General features: G+C 36.7%; 2 protein-coding genes across 5 annotated transcripts; one reads left to right on the forward strand and one right to left on the reverse strand.

The window, feature by feature from the left end:
• The first annotated feature begins 389 nt into the window (after positions 1–389).
• LOC131943913 (uncharacterized) lies at positions 390–8,544 on the forward strand. 3 transcript variants are annotated; one of them, XM_059304265.1, is made up of 5 exons: positions 617–800; positions 3,788–4,022; positions 5,252–5,330; positions 5,919–5,990; positions 6,236–8,544. In XM_059304265.1, exons 3-5 carry the CDS (start codon positions 5,318–5,320, stop codon positions 7,138–7,140), a joined length of 990 nt encoding a protein of 329 aa, XP_059160248.1. In that variant the 5' UTR covers positions 617–800; positions 3,788–4,022; positions 5,252–5,317; the 3' UTR covers positions 7,141–8,544. The 3 variants fall into 3 exon arrangements, with proteins under 3 accessions (XP_059160264.1, XP_059160248.1, XP_059160257.1); XM_059304281.1 differs by lacking the exons at positions 617–800; positions 3,788–4,022 and adding an exon at positions 390–461; XM_059304274.1 differs by lacking the exon at positions 3,788–4,022.
• Positions 8,545–11,929: 3,385 nt separating this feature from the next.
• LOC131943908 (uncharacterized) lies at positions 11,930–14,449 on the reverse strand. 2 transcript variants are annotated; one of them, XM_059304240.1, is made up of 3 exons: positions 14,336–14,449; positions 13,651–13,716; positions 11,930–13,260 (listed from the first exon to the last, which is right to left on the reverse strand). In XM_059304240.1, exons 2-3 carry the CDS (start codon positions 13,703–13,705, stop codon positions 12,323–12,325), a joined length of 993 nt encoding a protein of 330 aa, XP_059160223.1. In that variant the 5' UTR covers positions 13,706–13,716; positions 14,336–14,449; the 3' UTR covers positions 11,930–12,322. The 2 variants fall into 2 exon arrangements, with proteins under 2 accessions (XP_059160223.1, XP_059160233.1); XM_059304250.1 differs by lacking the exon at positions 14,336–14,449 and adding an exon at positions 14,046–14,077.
• Positions 14,450–18,106: the final 3,657 nt, after the last annotated feature.

The raw sequence follows: 18,106 nt of genomic DNA on the forward strand, positions 1-18,106 counted from the left end.
TTGGATAAGGCGGGCTAGACAGCGGGTTCGTTGTTGTGTGACATGACTGTTGAGGGTAAGGGGGGGGGGGGGCGCTGGTTGACGGCACATTGGGAGCCAGGCGTAAAAGGCTGTGATGTGTGTGAACTGACTACTGAGGTGTTACTTTTTATAGTGTGTGTGTTAGTGTGCTGTATTTGTCCAGTCGTCTTCTAAAAATTAAATCTAAAATCTGTCACGTAAACTGTGAATTGTCAAATTTAGCTCTGTTTATACAAGTCCAAATAGTTCGTCTATAAACGGCTACTGTCCTTGCTTTGTCCTCTAAGTGCGTCATGTCTTTTGTTTAGGGAGCAAATGGAGCGTGAACTATAGCTATGGTGTGCTTCTGTCAGGCCTAAACTGTGTGTAAATTTGTCTGCTATGTATGTGCTTTTGAAGTTTGTCTCTTGTAATAAAAGAAAATCGGGTTTATGGACTAGGTTTCTGAAGTGTTTTCTTTGTGATGCGTGCTTTGTGTGACCTACTTAGGTCACGTAATGTTTTATTTTGACATTGTATAATACCTTATATGGATTGATGGTGCAACTACCGGGGTTTTTCCACTGTCTTATTAAGGGTGTCTAAAACTAAGAAATTTTCCATCAAGATCTGATTGATTGATTCGGATCAGATGACTACCCCAACCAATGGCTACATGAGTTGAGGATAACCTCCCCTGTGGCCTAAGTCTTTATCTAGATCGCACACACGCGACACGGGGCAGTCTACCTTGATCAAGCCGTCCATTTTGTCTGGCAATAGATTCTGACCATTTGAACGTGAGTGAACTTAAGTCCTGAGTGTGCTATGCTTTCTTAAGTTGTTTTAGTCTTCTAGTATAATATTACTTGTCGCCAAGTGATTCTTGAAGCTATAGCAGTGTTGTGTGGCCTGTGGCTATTTTTATACAGTGTTAAAATCTGTGATAGCATTTTTTCTTACGCTTTGTAAGTTGGGTTTTGTTATTTTCTAAATTAAATATTTTATCTCGTTTAACCTAGTGTTCTGCCACAACTGTGTTCGCTTATTAAAGGTTGTATGCAGATTGGATGAGTGTTAACTTCTATAGTATCACTAGTTTTCCCTAGACATCAAAATCGAGCCCTAGTGTGTTATTGAGTTAGTGTTCATTCATTTAGGCTGTAAGTCATTTGCATATAACCCCAAAAAAAGAATCCGGGGACGTTCACCATCTATCTGGCTGGTAGATAGGTAAACGTTACATTTGTATGTTGAGGGTTATTATTGTGAGGCTATTACTTACGTTGTTTGTTTCATTTAGTTCTGGCTCGCCCTAATTTGCTTGGGGATGCGGGAGGGGGTGTGTGTTTTTTCTTCCTTTTGCTTGATACCTTTACCTTTCCTTTGTAGGGAGGTTCTTCTAGGGGTGGGACCGTAGCACTTCGGATAGGTTGAGTCGTTTTAATGTGATCTGTGTTTTCCTTTTGCTTGTCTTTCTTTTTCCTTTCAGTTAGTTCTTTTTTTGGATAGTATTGTGGTCCAAGATGAGTCTGTTTCGATGTCTTCTCTGGGGGTCTGGGTCGATGTCTTGGTTGCTGTTTGCGGTGTCATCTGATGTATCGGGTCTTGGTGGTTCGATTCTTAGGTAGTGGTTGCCATCCTCGTCGACTTGAATACCATCGCGCTCCCGCACAAACTGGCTTTTACAAGCCGAGGGTCCATGCAGGGTGGTGTTGCACAACCTACAAACTGTCTTTCTACCGTTCAGCTGTAGTAATAGTTGGTGTGTTTCGCCGCCGATTTCTACTTCTAAGTAGTGGGCGAGGTCTTCTGAACAGGCGCTTGGGTAGAAGTCTGCAGCCCACTTGTCTCCTTTCCCCATCTTGAGGGTTGTAACGTTAGTGTCTACTTCGGCCAGTGTTTTAACGATTTGGTTGGCTGTACTATCAGAAATTGTGGGCGGCATCCTTTTTCAATAGCCCCTTTGGGCATTTTCTCTGCCTGGAGTAAAAGCAAGCTTTTGCAGTAATCGGAATGTTCGAGGAGTTCGTACGTATGGAGGGAATTATAAAGCTCGTCGGATTTGAGGGTGATATACCACTCAGTTGGTTTGCCTAGGTTGTATACATTTATAAACAGGCTATGTTGAGCTCATATGAAATTAGACCCTAAAGAATGATCTCGTTGATTTTTCTTTCCGTTTTTCCTCTCAGAATGGCTTTTAGAGTCTTTTTGGGGTGCTTCCTTCCTTCCTTATACGGAAACCGGTTCAGAAGGTTGACTTCCATTAACCAGGCAGGCCTCAGTGTAGCAAACTCCGACCATATGAGTTTCCCACACATCGGTCGCTACTTCCGTCGGCTCTCACCGGGCTTTCCTTCCCCGCCCACCAGACGCGGGACGTGGGGACGTCGTCCTACCGCCTGGTACCCGGCTTGATCGTGGGGGGCGTTCGGTGCTGACCCGGAGCGACCCAAGGGATTGATATTTTGATACAGGCTATTCCTTGTAATATTATTATTTGTTTTATCGTCTTCTTGTCATCCTTTCTTTGAGAAGTTTAAAACTGTACTATTATACGTAATTATCTCAACCTTTTTATTTGGTGTCGGGTGCTACCCTACCCTTCTGAAAGATGGCGTTAAATGCGTGGAATTAATAGTACCGATGTGTATATCTATTATCAGTAATTTACCCAATAGTAATTTACCCAACAGTAATTTACACAACAGTAATTTACACAACAGTAATTTACACAACAGTAATTTACACAACAGTAATTTACACAACAGTAATTTACACAACAGTAATTTACACAACACTAATTTACACAACAGTAATTTACACAACAGTAATTTACACAACAGTAATTTACCCAATAGTAATTTACCCAATTCGAAAGAGGATATTGTTCTTTGTAATAAAAAAAAATTCCGTCCTAGCGTCACTCCAACCTTTGCCCACATACCAGGAGGTGTAAACGCGAAACAATCCGAATGCCCTCCCCTGTTTATCGTTTACTTCGTTCCAAGGCCACACGTGAAGTGGGATGTGTTTCATGTGGATGTACTATTGATTTCTGCAGTTTATGGTGAGATTTAAATAACCCCAAAATGCCGATTCGTTGAAATTTCAAAACAATTCATTATTTCAAAATTATAGACCACAGGTTGTAACTCTGTTTTGTTAGTGATTGTTACCTCCGTTGTATTGTGTAAATCATGGTTACGCCCCGTGAGTGATTTGCGTGTTACAGTGATGTGTATCCATGTGTAATTGTGCAGCAGTTAAGTTTTAAAAAAATCATAAAAAACGTTTTAATAACAACCTTTTATGTAATAATGCACTAAAAAGGAGAAAATAAATTATACACTATTATTTAAATAACTATAAAGAAAAGCGTGGGTCACTTTAGTATCTATTGGATACCTTTACTAATATTTAGGAAGAGACCCACGCTTTTCTTTACAGTAATTTAAATAGTAGTGTATAATTTATTTTCTACTTTTTAGTGCATTATTACATAAAAGCTTGTTATTAAAACGTTTTTTATGAAATTTTTTTAGTACTTTACATGTTTTTATTTACAATAGAGTTACATGACTAAAAACCATTGCGCAGCTATTGAACGTGATAACGCGCTTTGCCATGATGACGCGTGTGGATAGAACTGCCTTCTAATTTGGTCAAAATTTTAATTAATTCATAAATAATTAATCAGGTGACCAATTTAGTTAAATTTCATGTCACGATGCATTTTCTTTATGTCTTGACCCACCTACCAATTACGAACCCTATCTGTCAGTTAGAAGTGTCTGCAATTTCGCTCGGCCCTTTCGATCTAAACAGCTTGACGACTGACGACTGACGAGGAAGTGAGTTAAATAAAAGCTTGAAAAAAATAGAGCCAGAGACACGAGGAGCTGTGTGTTTAAGAATATAAGAATAAAATACTAAGGTTCACTCAGAGAACTGTGTTGGTTAAAGTGTATTACTAACCACTGAGAGATAGCTGTGAATGCTTGCAAACTGCTGAAACTGTAAGTAGACTGAATACTGCACTTTAAAAAATAAAAATAAACTGGTCAAGATAGCTAGAATAAAGAAAGTTTAGGGGAAATTACTACCGGTTTATATTAGCACGATTTTAAGACTTTCTCTATACTTCGTATATAGGCCTACTAGAAAGTAAAAATTGGTGGAAAATCTAGGTAACTTTGACAACGGCGGCCAAATTGAAAAATTGATCCCTTCTTAGGATTTCAACTATTCATAAAATTTTATATTTTAATGCTAATAAACAATGAATAACAATAAAACGGTGGAAACTGTCAAAATTTCATGGGATTTTTGTGCACGATTACAATACTTTCTCTATCCTCTGTATACGAGAAAGTAAAATAGAATTACACACCAAGTGAACGCCAAACAAAATGTACATAATAGTGCGGAATATTATTAGTACTTTATAAATTCACTTGCGTTTTTTGAGAAGTCGGAAATAGCGAAAATTACTACTTTCGGTCAACGGAAATGACTTAAAATTTGACAGAATGCAGATAATTTACTTACTTGTGAAATTTCGTTTATCTATCTAAAATAGTACTCAAGTTAAAGGCTTTTGAAAAATTCAATGTAGAAAAAGTTCCACTTCCGGTTATCGTAAATTACTGAAAATTAATACAAATCTACGATTTTGATATAATACTTATATATAAAATTTCATCAACTTAGCTGTAATGGTACTCAAGATATTGTGTTTACAAACACACACACATAGACAGACACACACACACTTACACAGACAGAGAGACATACGGACACGATTGCAAAACTATGTTTTTCCGAATCAGTGAGCTGTAAAACGTTGAGATTTGCAAAAGTTGGCGGAAAAATCTTGGTAACTTTCACAACGGCGGCCAACTTGAAAAATTGACCCCTTCGTAGGATTTCCACCATTCATAAAATTTTATATTTTAAGCCAATATAAACAATGAATTCATAATCTTCTACCATATTTTGGGGTACTCAGCTAAACATTTAAGTGCATATCTATAAACTAATTTATTATGACTTTTTGAAAATTTGGGTGCTTTTAAAACACAAAATTTTGGGGAATTGTTGGGCATTAAAACTAGAGTTTTTAACGAACCCACAATTTGAAAACTGTTTAAGAGTTACAAATACTCGGTTTGTTTTCTTAAATTGCTTATACTTAATAAAATAATTTGATCTAGCTATGTGCTGTACTTCTGTATCCTCTTCACAGAGCCTCAAAGAACTTCCGTAGTAACACGAGCTACATCCGGACACTTATGATATACTTTAATCCAATATGTCAAATCTAAGTAAGTCAATTTAACTTTAAATCTATCTTATTCATGTTATGTTATATTATTATAACACAGTGGCGTAACGAGGTCGGTTGTCACCCGGTGCGGCAATTAATGGTGTCAACCCCCAGAGGCGCAGCGACCCTTCCCGTGGACACATTTTCGACTTGCACCCCCCCCCCCCCCCCCTCCTCAAACTTTCAATTTGCACCCCCTCAAGTTTATCTCTATATATTTTGCTATTTTTGCGTTGGTGTCACCCCCCCTCCCCCTAAATGGTGTCACCAGGTTAGGTCCTCACCCCCGCCCACCCCCTCGCTATGCCTCTGTTATAACATACACATACACACAGTGTGTGTATGTTTGCTACATAATTCCCAGAGCTGTAATGATGGCATGGTCTAGCAAACTTTCCTTCTCAAAAAAGTCAGCTGGTATGATGTAGACCTACTGGGAAAGTCAAAAACCAAACGTCTAGAGAATTGAAAAAAACAACAAGATGTTATAATTCCTCGATTCCACATTCTGCTGTTTTTCCTTGAGCCTGTGTGTGCGAGAGCAACATTCGTGATGGTAAAATGTGTTTTATTATTATATTTACAGAGGACAAAAATGATTCTGCCGATAGCCATACAAATGTGGTCTCAGAGCAAGACGTTGCACGCTTCTTTACAGGTAATGTCATGTTTTAAAATGTAAAGCTAAGACTTTGTTGTTTTATGTAGAGTTAATATTATAACTTTCAAATATCTGGTGCTATTGTAGGACGTGTATCACTCTATCTTTTGTTATGTACTGCGTGTCTATGTTATAGTGGTATCATTGCTTTAAGATGTTTGTCAAAATTTGGTTCTTGCTAATATAAATGTTTAAAGACAACTAACGTGCACAGTTATTAGAGGATTATATTTCCTATGCAGGTGCGCATGAGGTTCAAGAATGTCTTGAAGGTGAACGTGAGATTGATCTACAAATGCACCTGGTGCACTGTACGAAAAATCCTGGACATGCAGGGTTTATAAGCGTGAAGGCGTTAACCACTGAACATTTCCCTTCTGGTTACCAAGACAACGAATTGTTGGACTTTATTAAAGCTACAGCTGAGTTAACTGTCAGAGTTGCGGTTGAGTTCACCAGTCCAGGCAGGCCAGAGTTTGTACCAGACACTGATGTTCCTTATCCTTGCTGCAAACTTAGGGGAAGTAACAGATTGCATACAGGGACTGGGATGGTGGGGGGTGTAATAAAGTACACAGAGGGAATGAATGACTACAGAACTTGTCCATGTCCTGACTGTGACTCTGACAAACCCTGCAAAGAGTGGTGGGAGGTTAAGGTGTTGACAGCCAGACATGTAGTTTTTGATACGAAAGAGGCGAGAAAGACGAGCTGTAGACTATGGTTTGACGACGATACAAGTCCAGTGGTCAAGATTTATGGGTGGAAGGTGAGTGAGTCAGACACTGGCAAGGACATGTGTTGGTTGCATTGTGTGACTCACGATATAGGGATAGGTACAAAGCTGGAAGAGATGGACATGCGCTTTACTATCCTACTTAAACAAATAAATGATAAGTACATGGGGATTAGAAACAAGGACAATCTTGTCATAATAGTGTCACACCCTCATGGCTGTTCTAAACAAGTTTCTGTGGGTCACTGGGTACACAGAGAGATTGTGGGGCAATGGAAAAGGTTTGCATACAAAACTAGTACCTGTCCTGGTAGCAGCGGGGCTCTAGTGTACAGACTAGGTTGGTGGTCTGGCCCGAACCACAGTGGAGCTAACTCTGAGCTAAACTTCAGTGGGTTGGCTGTGGAATAGAGTGTAAACAGTATTGATTCACGATGGTTGACCTAAAGTAGCTAATCAGAAGTGACTTGCGATACACCGTTTTGTATTTAACCTCGATTTCTTTCTATGCTTATTTGTAGCTAGATTTTGTTTTATGCTTGTGTGTGGTTTTTTTTTTTGTTTTTTTTTTGTATTGAAGGATAATAAAACAATGTAATTTCTTTCTAGTTAATAAACATTCTGCTTAAAATTTTAAGTTTTGTTTTATGAATTATGTTTGTTGTATCTATTTCAATATTGTTTCGTTGAAACGAACAAGCAGACGATTATGTGATCAAATTTATAATCGTCATAAAATCAAGTTGCATATATTACGCTTGTGTCGACAATATTTTGCTCCAGGCTAAACGCCATTTGTAGTTTAGTGTTAGTAGTAAGTTACGTTTTATTTTTTTGAACGTGTTTAAAAACATAATATTTTCTATTGCACTCTGTATTCCAGTGGTGTCGCCCATGTAGGTCTATGCCTGTGACTGCTACACCTATTTTCCGATGACATTGGGAGTATTTTTGGGTCAATGTGCGCTCAGACATAACTAAGACGAAAATAAACTAAGCGAGATTTTATTCTATTTTAAAAACTTTAAGTATTTAAAATGGATTAAAAATCATGTCTACAGCCCGAGTTCCCATCCCCTGTTTTTTTATTTAAGAATATTCGAGAAAGTTTAGGGGAGATCACTCCCGGTTTATTATTTACTTAATCTTTTTAAAATAGAATAGAATCTCGTAGAAAAAGAATTGCACAACAAGTCAACGCCAAATAAAATGTGTATAATACTGCGGAATATTATTAGTACTTTATATATTCACATCCGTTTTTTGAGAAAACGGAAATAGCGTTAATTACTACTCCCGGTCAACGGAAGTTACTCAAAGTTTAAAAGAAGGAAGAGAATTAGATCTTTTACTTATATGTGAAATTTAATTAATCTATCTGAAATAGTATTCAAGTTATAGGCTTTTGAAAAAATTTAAAGTTGAAAAATTTCCACTTCCGTTTATCGGAAATCGCTGAAAAGTTGACACGGTTCTACAAATTTGATAGAATACTTATATATAAAATTTCATCTACCTAGCTGTAACGGTACTCAATTTATCCGTTTATAGACACACACAGACACATACTCACATACAAACACAGACATACGGACAAGATTGCAAAACTATGTTTTTTCCGACTCAGGGAGGTGTAAAACGTCGAGATTTGTAAAAATCTCGATTTTTTTTTAACAATGACAATACTTTCTCTATACTTTGTATACGAGAAAGTAAAAATAAAGTATTGTTTACATACAAGTTTCAATATAATTAAGGCCGCATTATGACAGCTGATCCTAATCTTTGAAAGCCCGCCTGACCACCTCTTTTACTCTCTCTCTCTCTCTCTCTCTCTCTCTCTCTCTCTCTCTCTCTCTCTCTCTCTGTGTATATATATATATATGTATATATATATATATATATATATATATATATATATATATATATATATATATATATATATATATATATATATATATATATATCTCTGTCAGTTTCATTTTTTCTCCGAGATTATGAGTTTAATATCTTGGGCAATATTTGTAGAAAAAAAAGATAATGACATATGTTGAAACAAAATTGCTGGAAATACTGAATGTGCAAACTAAATTTTATTCATAGACCCTAAAAAAAAAGCATATTCGAAAGTAGAAACAGAAAATAATTCAGAAAGGGTTATCTTCCTTTATTTTGAAAAAATAATGGCGTCTTCTACATTCCACATTGGATTTTTTTTTTATTTATCTAACGCTTTATTCTCTTTCCGTAATACCTTTAGTGATGTAGTAATTAGTAGCTGGTATTAAGTTACAACAATAATATTAATTTTTAAGCGGAAACGCTTCACAGATCTGCGAATTCGAGAATATCAAGAAATGAACTATTTATTCAAATTATTAATATACTAGGCATACTGCCTAGCTTCGCTTAGGTTTTTAAATAACATTTGATAATTTGAATACTTAATTATTTAGCGATGGATTGGGTGTGGAGTGCTTTAATTTAAACAGTAATGCTAACTTTTGAAAAAAAATGTTTTTGTTTGTAAATAAAATACCGTTCTCGAAGAAATAATGGAAAGTACGCAATGTATAACTAAAATGGAATTAGAACTATACAGGTTCCATGAACAGTATATCTCATAGTTTATATTACATTGCCTTTTGAAATTTATTTATTTATTTAATCAGGATACATAACTGAATTAACAATTTAATTTTGTACCAAAACTAATGCTATACTTCGTCATTTTCTGTTTCTGTTTAAAATAGTATACAATTATTTGAAAAATAATAATTTTACAAACGTTACCTCCCTTGAAGACTGAACGTATGACGTAAGTCTTTGTTTACTTTTTTTTTACAAACAGTTGCTATGCTTATATAAGAAATTACGGTATATGAACATATTTAACGACTATAATTGCTGTTTCCGATGGGAATACATTTTTTGTTACCCTCCAGGTTTGGTCTACGACGTCATATAATATTAAGGGGATCGTTCGTCAATTTATTTATATATATATATATATATATATATATATATATATATATATATATATATATATATATATATATATATATATATATATATATATATATATATATATATATCTCATATAAGGAGAATTTCACTCACGATCATCTTTTAGCCCCCGTCGAGGGCTTTGAGTCTGACCAAAAGTTTTTCCATACGGCATAGTCATCTATAGTAGTGTATACAAAAACTTAGCATGATGTACAGACGTTAAGTAACCTAAAAATTGTGTTAAAATTTCCCTGTTTTTTGCCATAAAATACAAAGATTATATAGGGAAATACAACTGGACAGTTTTGACCCATTTCCCGATTTTTCCAGGACATGGCGAGTTTTTTGTGACACTCCAAGGCCTTCTTCTACCACCTCACAAAATTTCAAGGGGGGTCGTCGGAGGAAAATTTTTTTCGTAATAGAGCTCATATAAAGAGAATTTCTCTCGCGGTCACTTTTTAGCCCTCGTCGAGGGCTTTGAGTGAAACTGACAGTTTTCCCTAAAGGTCAAGCCATACACCTAAGAGTATGCAAAAAATTAGCCAGATATACTGAGTTTAAGTACCCTAAAGCCTGCGTTGAAATGACCCTCTGTTTTTCCCATAAAATACAATGATTATATAGAGAAATACAACTGGTCAGTTTTGACCCCTTTACGAAGTTTTCCCAGATATGCCGAGTTTTTTGTGACACCCCAAGGCGTTCTCCTACCACCTCACAAAATATCAATGGGGGTCGTCGGAGGAAATTTTTTTTCGTAATAGAGCTCATATAAAGAGAATTTCACTCGTGGTCACTTTTTAGCCCTCGTCGAAAGCTTTGAGTCAAACCGACAGTTTTACCTAAAGGTCAAGCCATAGACCTAAGAGTAAGCAAAAAATTAGCCAGATATACTGAGTTTACGTGCCATAAAGCCTGCGTTGAAATGACCCTCTGTTTTTCCCATAAAATACAAAGATTATATAGGGAAATACAACTGGTCAGTTTTGACCCCTTAACGAAGTTTTCCCAGATATGCCGAGTTTTTTGTGACACTTCAAGGCGTTCTCCTACCACCTCACAAAATTTCAAGGGGGGTCGTCGGAGGAAAAAATTTTTCGTAATAGAGCTCATATAAAGAGAATTTCACTCGCGGTCACTTTTTAGCCCTCGTCGAGCACTTTGAGTGAAACTGACAGGTCTGCCCTTCGGCCAAGCCATTTACCTATAAACATTCCAAAAATTAGCCAGATGTAAAGAGGTTAAGTGCCCTAAAATCGGTTTTGAAATGACCCTCTGTTTTTCCCATAAAATACAAAGATTATATAGGGAAATACGACTGGTCAGTTTTGACCCATTTCCCGATTTTTCCCGGACATGGCGAGTTTTTTGTGACACCCCAAGGCGTTCTCCTACCACCTCACAAAATTTCAAGCGGGGGTCGTCGGAGGAAATTTTTTTTCGTAATATAGCCCATATAAGGTGCCGGTCAGTCGAGGTCAGTTTTGACCCCCTCTCCGTAGTCTTTTCGGCCAACCGTCACCGGCCTTCGTGTTCTATCGCCCGAAGGCACCATCGTGCTAAATTTGACGCGCCTGCGGCGCCGGGAAGTGCCTTATCGGGCACTTGACCACTTTGCTTTATATATATAGATTTAATATTTAGATCTTCTGATAAGGGCTGATGCCAAAAAAAAAAGTTTTATTTTTTTCATCGAGAAAATAGCTTACAAAATTAGTTAAAAACACAACAAAATATACCAATGAACATTGTGTTTTTAATTGAATTATTTAATTAGTGTGCGCATTTACTTCGGTAATTTGTTGAATAATATTTGTATATTTTGGTGTTTTATTTACTTTGTGTTACGGGTACCATACTGTGACAACTATGCTCTTGTGAGTCATAGACGAAATATATGGAGTTTCAGCTACATTGCTATTTGTTTCTCTAGGGTATGTCTCGTTGTTTGATATAAGGCAATTGATAGATAGATCTATATACAATTTTAATGTTATATTTTGTGAATGTACATTTTTAATCAGGTGTGTTTAACTATAACACTTCTTTTATGGGTTAAAAGGAGGTATAATCAAACGATGTAAAATAAAATAAAACAAATCTATTCATTGTATTATTGTTTATTTTAGTTAAAATAATCTTGATTTTTAAAAAGCTAAAAGAAAACAAAAAACAATATAAGGTGAGCATTAGGAAATTAATATATTGAAATATAAAATTATCTAAGTGGTAATTTTATTAATAAATGTATAGTAATGACTGTCAATTTTTACCTAAAAAATCTATATACAACTATTTATGGAATACTTCCCGTATACGCATTTGGCGTTAATATAAGGTAGAATGATCTTCATGAAAATCTTCTAAACTTGGAGGAATAGAAACAATGTTCGCATTTTATTTTGTGTCTACTTATCTGTGTAACAATATAAATTACATCACAGCGAAAAATCGATCGTAATATACAGTATTATATATATACAGTAATATGTGTGTGCCAACATCTTGAAGTGATCTGTAAGTATTTTGTGATATCTTGAAGTCAGTCGTGTTTTGTCTTAACATCTGATTATGGCAATCTTTACACGTTAACTTCAAAAGCAAAGCCGCTGTAGTTTAGCCCACTGGAGTTAGTTCCACTGTGGGGGTGGTTAGTAGTGCCAGCTAGCAACCCTAGTCTGTAGACCATAGCTCCACTGCTTCCTGGGCACGTGCAGTTTGTGTACGTGTACCTGGTGTTTTTGTGGTCTGACTTGTCCTTGTGCACCCAGTGACCTACAGAGACCTGCTTAGCGAACCCATGAGGATGTGAAACTATAATGGTCAGCTTGTCAGCATCTTTACGACTCTTGTATTTCATACAGATTTCTGTACATAAGTTCATAAAACCCCAAACCATACCCGATAGTTTCTCCCCGACATCTATGTCGTGTGTTACACAAAAGAACATACTAATATCTCTCTGGAATCCGAATGAATTTAACTTCCACCCAATGATGTTGACCACTGGGCATTTCTCCTCATCAAACCACAGTCTACACTTGGACGTACACGCCTCGCTATCGTCATACACTACATGTTTGGCAGTCAGAACCAAAACCTGGAACCACACTTTGCTAGGGATTCCAGACAATTCACATTCAGGACATGGACAAGGCGTGTAAGGGAAAAACTGCATTCCCTCTGCGTACTTCCGTACTTCCATCACCCTCCCAGTCCCTGTCCTCTGTGAGTTCTTCCCCCTCATGTCATACCCTGGGTACTGGTCTTTCGTCCCTTGTATAAACTCTGGTCTCTCTAAACTGGTAAACTTTACAGCTATCCTGACCGTCACATTGACCAACGCTTTGGTCAGATTGAATATGTCCTCATCACGGAATTCTAAAGGAAGGTGTTCAGGTTTAAACAGATTCACAGGTATGAACCCAGTATGGTCGGGGTTTTTCTTGCATGTTTTCATGTTCTCGTGTAAATTAAATTCACCCTCACCTTCAAGACAATGTAGTACCTCATGAGTACCTGTACATGTGATTAAAATTGTTATATAAAATGTATATACATAATGTATTCAGCGTAACTGTCAGTTCAAAAAGTAATATTACTTCCAACTTATAAAAAGCAGATACTATGAGTCTAATTAATATAAAAGGCAAATGTATATATATATATATATATATATATATATATATATATATATATATATATATATATATATATATATATATATATATATATATATATATAACCAAATTAACAGCAGTTAATCCATGCCACATTAGTTTAGTTGGCTTGGATTTGTGAAATATATCTTTTCTTGCTTAAATTATTTGAATATGACTTTGACTGAATGCATCAATTTGATTAGGCAACAATTACTGCCAATTACTGACAATGTGTACAGTGGCTTACCAGTAAAAAACCTGGACATATCGTCATCGGGCAAATGTTCGTCCAAACTAGACATCTTTCTTTTTTCTATCACAATTAGAAATAACATAAATAACATACATTTCACATGGAGAAATAGTATACTACTAGTAGTAGTTCAGGAAAAATATAGTAAGTAATAACGTACTACCTTAATTTATTCTACTGGATCAGTTACAGCATTGAGGTTTAGAGATTTTAAAGTCCGTCTAATATCAAAGCGTCTTAAATAGTTAAAAATGTTTTATATTGTGTTTCTATAAAACTCCATCACACTATAGTCTTCATATTAACACTTTTTATCGTATAAATAAAACAATTTTGATGGAATACTTCACACGATATTTAATCCACGAAATGTTATAATCAGTACTTACATTATAAGAAATTGTTAGTTCGTAGTTTATAATAAGTTAATATGAAGTTAATTATAATAATACACCTAAAATAATTTGAAAAAATTAACAGCAATATATTAAGATATTTTTAGAATGTTTTCTTGGATTCCTCCTATGTGTTATTTATAAGACAGGTTTGTACTTGCTATAAAATAGACAATGTAAAAATAAAATGTGGGTTACTTATTTCTTGATATGTCTAGACCTAAGAACTGTAACTGATTAATCAAATACGCAATAATAAATATTTTAATATACAGGGTATGTACCTATTAGTAGTGTATTTGTAAAACAAAAAGCAGAATCATTAGCTTTATTTTCTGATGTTCAATTGTTATAAGGCCTCTGCCAAGGCTTTGGTGTGTTTTTCAATGAGCTATATTATATTATAGGGAATTCCCGTCAACAATATGTGTGCAGTTCATCTGATGGAACATACCTTACAATTATATTTATAGTAATTCAAATGTATTTAAACATATTTAAACAAATAATATCATTATAAAATTTTCGACGGATAATAATATTTTAAAAACGATTTAAACATAAAACAATTCAAGTTTTAGAAAAAAAAAATATTTCGGAAGTTACCGTAGTTATGTGGACAAGCCTACATTAATATAAAATCTGAAGTTAAAAACTATCTTACCTATTTCAATAAATGCATATACATGTATATAATTACATTAAGTATAACAAAAGTATATTGCTTTTTATGTTTACAATACTCATTCAAACATAAAATAACTTACATTCAATTATTTCCTGAATGTCGAGATGTCATTTAAGAAATCACTCAAATGGGAACTACATTTTAAAGACAGTTTTAGTAACTGAACCATTTATTAATACGAAAAAATGCGATTTTAGTACAATTATAATAAAAGACTATGACAGTATTTTTTTATAAAGTCAAATTTTATTAACATAATACACTTTAGTACTGGCTATATTTAACAAAGTGAAACATAACTTATTGACAGCTTTACCTGAGATCTATGTAGAAATACTATTAATTTTAATAATAGGTGTATTAATTTAAAATAAAGTGATAGCGTAGCTAGAATAAAAATCGTAAAGCCTTGTTTAGAGCACTGAACACGTGCATATTTTTATTTAATCATCTTAAATCTTAGTGATTAATGAATTTGTTTACATTTACAGTTCATATTTTAAAAAAACGTATCTTTATACTGCCAAAAATTCAACAAAATGAAGAATATTTTAATTAAAACAACAATTTCATAGAAATATTTATTTAAAGTTTTAATTATCTTTACCGCTGTTATTTTAATAATGTTAGAAAAATATAAGAAAACCAAACAAATTTGTAGTTTAGTCAAGATGTTGGCTGTCCCTAGACCTTAAACTATGACGGGGGGGGGGGGGGGGGGGGGGTAGGTCACACTGAGCGGGGGATAATTGACGGCGGGGTAATTACTCCGGGGAAGACCGTAGCCTACTTTTCTTTTTACTTTCTCGTATATACGAAGTATAGAGAGAGTCTTGTAATCATGCCAAAAAAAATCGAGATATTTGGAAATCTCGACGTTTTACACCTCCCTGATTCTGAAAAACATAGTTTTGCAATCTTGTCCGTATGACTCTGTGTGTGTGTGTTTGTGTGTGTGTGTGTGTGTGTGTGAGTGTGTGTGTTTGTGTCTAAACACGATAACGTGAGTACCGTTAAAGCTAGTTTGATGACATTTCATATATAAGTATTTTATCAAACTCGTAGATCCGTAACAACATTTGAGCGATTTCCGATAACTGGAAGTGGAACTTTTTTACTTTCATTTTTTCAAAAGCCTACAACTTGAGTACTTTTTCAGATAGATAAATGAAATTTCATATGTAATTAAAAGATTTAATTACCTGCCTTCTGTCAAATTTTAAGTAATTTCCGTTGACCGGAAGTAGTAATTTCCACTATTTCCGATTTCTCAAAAAAAAAACACATGTAAATTTATGAAGTACTTATAATATACCGCACTATTATACACATTTTGTTTTGCGTTCACTTGGTGTGCAATGCTTTTTTCTACGAGATTCTTGTTACCAGCCAAGGGGGATAAAAAATTAAGTTATAATTTATTGGTTTGCCGCCCACATGGGGCCGCAACTGTTGATGTCGTTTTTTTCATGTTCTTCGGTGAGCGAATTTTACCCGTGTTCCATGTCATGTGACATGGGATTATGGGTAGTTTGTTCCTGTGGCCGTGTCATTCAGACCCAAGGCTGCTGTGGACACGGACGGTGTCGTTGTCTGTGATGTGTTGATCATGTAGACCTAATGAAGGGCTACTGCTTTTCTACGTTTCTACTGTCTACATAGCCGGTTGGCTTGGATGTTAATGTCTATAAATCCAGTATCTGACAACAGCGTCGTTCCATTGTGTGCTATATCTCAGGGTCAGCCCTTTTAAACACAACACCCCAGTGGGTAATAAGCATTCCCATAGAGTGAGTGTTACATTTTGGCATCCAACGTGGGGCTCGACCTTGAGTGGTAGGCATGGACAACAGCAATCCGATGTTCGAGAAGTTGTCGCAGGAGTTGGTCGAGCTGACGGTCATGATGGCGGAGCTACAAGACGCAAGTGCGCAGGGGCCCGTGACGGTGAAGGTATGTGCTCCAGTACACAGCGATCTGGACGAGTTCACCGGCCTTCTACCCACGGGAGGATTCGCAGGGGAAGCCAGACCGAAGATGGAGGACGCCCTGGAAACTGCTAATAGGCTGGAGGCGACATCTGAATCCCCAGTTGTAGCCACTTTAGCAGCTAACAGGAATGTCCAGGTCGATGCAGTAATGGCAGCTGTTCGCCAGGAGACGACGCCGCTGATGAGCAAGTTGAGCGTCTGGCGGAGAAGGTGGCAGATATCCTAGCCCGGAAACAACGGCCTTCCAGAGGAGCTTGTTACGGGTGCGGCTCTAGGGAGCACTTTGTCCGCAACTGCCCAAAGAAAGCTGACAGGCAATGGAGTCAGCAGCAGGGCAAATGCCAGCCTATCAGCGTCGGGGAGCGGATGCTGATGCGTGGTCTGCCAAGCTCCCAGCACAAGTTTACGCCACCGAGATCAGTACAGTGTCGAGCAACCACAGCTCAGGTTACCTCGCCTAGCGGCTGGAGGTACGGCTATCGGGTGTTCCGCCGAGGAGGAGGGTTGCAGCCGGAAGGTGCGCGTGAGGAGGGTAGACAGCCACACCATGAATGTCAGCTTCAGCGCGAGCAAGTTCATCGCTTGGGAGACAGACACAAGCAGAGGTCGGAGACGCCACCGGAGGAGAGGTCGACGGCGTAGAGGACGCCGCCGTGGTTGGCAGAGAACCGACTATACAATGTAAACCAGATAAACATAAAAAAACATCCGCTCTAATTTATTTCAGTTCTATTTCAGACTATCGCTCCGCTGGAACCTGAGCATGTGTCGGTAGTGTACGTATAACTTGTTGCTTTGCCCATTAACTGTTGATGTACCTGCCTGTGTACCCAGTGACCTATAGTGACCTGCTTAGAACAGCCATGAGGATGGGACACTATAATGGCCAGCTTATCTACATCTCTACGACTTTTGTATCTATCTGTTAATTTCCTTCATAGACCCTTTTCCAGCAATAACATCTTCTGCAGTTTGTCAGCCACATCTACATCATGTGTCGCACAAGACAACTCACATACGCCATTAGGTGTATGGAAACCAGTCACCTTCACTCCATAAATGTAGACCACCGGACTTTTATCACAACCAAACCATAAACTATAGGGCTGGTAAGTAGGTCACCAACCAGTTCTACGGCTCAATAAAACCTGCATGAGCCATAGAACTGTTTGGTGACCTACTTACCAGCCCTACAGTTGGACTGTCTCGCCTACTGTCATAAAAAAACCACATGTGATGCTTTTATAACCACAACTTCCCACCAGATTGTACTGGGCGTATTGGGGTGATTACATTCAGGACATGGATAGTTCTTTAGCCGTCCATTCCCTCTGTGTACCTGATCATATGACGCATCTTCCCAGTCCCTGTACTCA

Source organism: Physella acuta, unplaced genomic scaffold, assembly GCF_028476545.2.
Source record: "Physella acuta isolate Inbredline_101_S28 unplaced genomic scaffold, ASM2847654v3 ptg000040l, whole genome shotgun sequence".
NCBI classification, from domain to species: domain Eukaryota; kingdom Metazoa; phylum Mollusca; class Gastropoda; family Physidae; genus Physella; species Physella acuta.

Bases quoted from the DNA above. Each gene is read 5' to 3' on its own strand.
- LOC131943913 (XM_059304281.1), top strand. The intron at 5,991-6,235 runs GTAATGTCATGT...TTTCCTATGCAG, and splicing joins CGTTGCACGCTTCTTTACAG to GTGCGCATGAGGTTCAAGAA.
- LOC131943908 (XM_059304240.1), bottom strand. From the start codon at position 13,705: ATGTCTAGTTTGGACGAACATTTGCCCGATGACGATATGTCCAGGTTT. The intron at 13,261-13,650 runs GTAAGCCACTGT...TCACATGTACAG, and splicing joins TATGTCCAGGTTTTTTACTG to GTACTCATGAGGTACTACAT.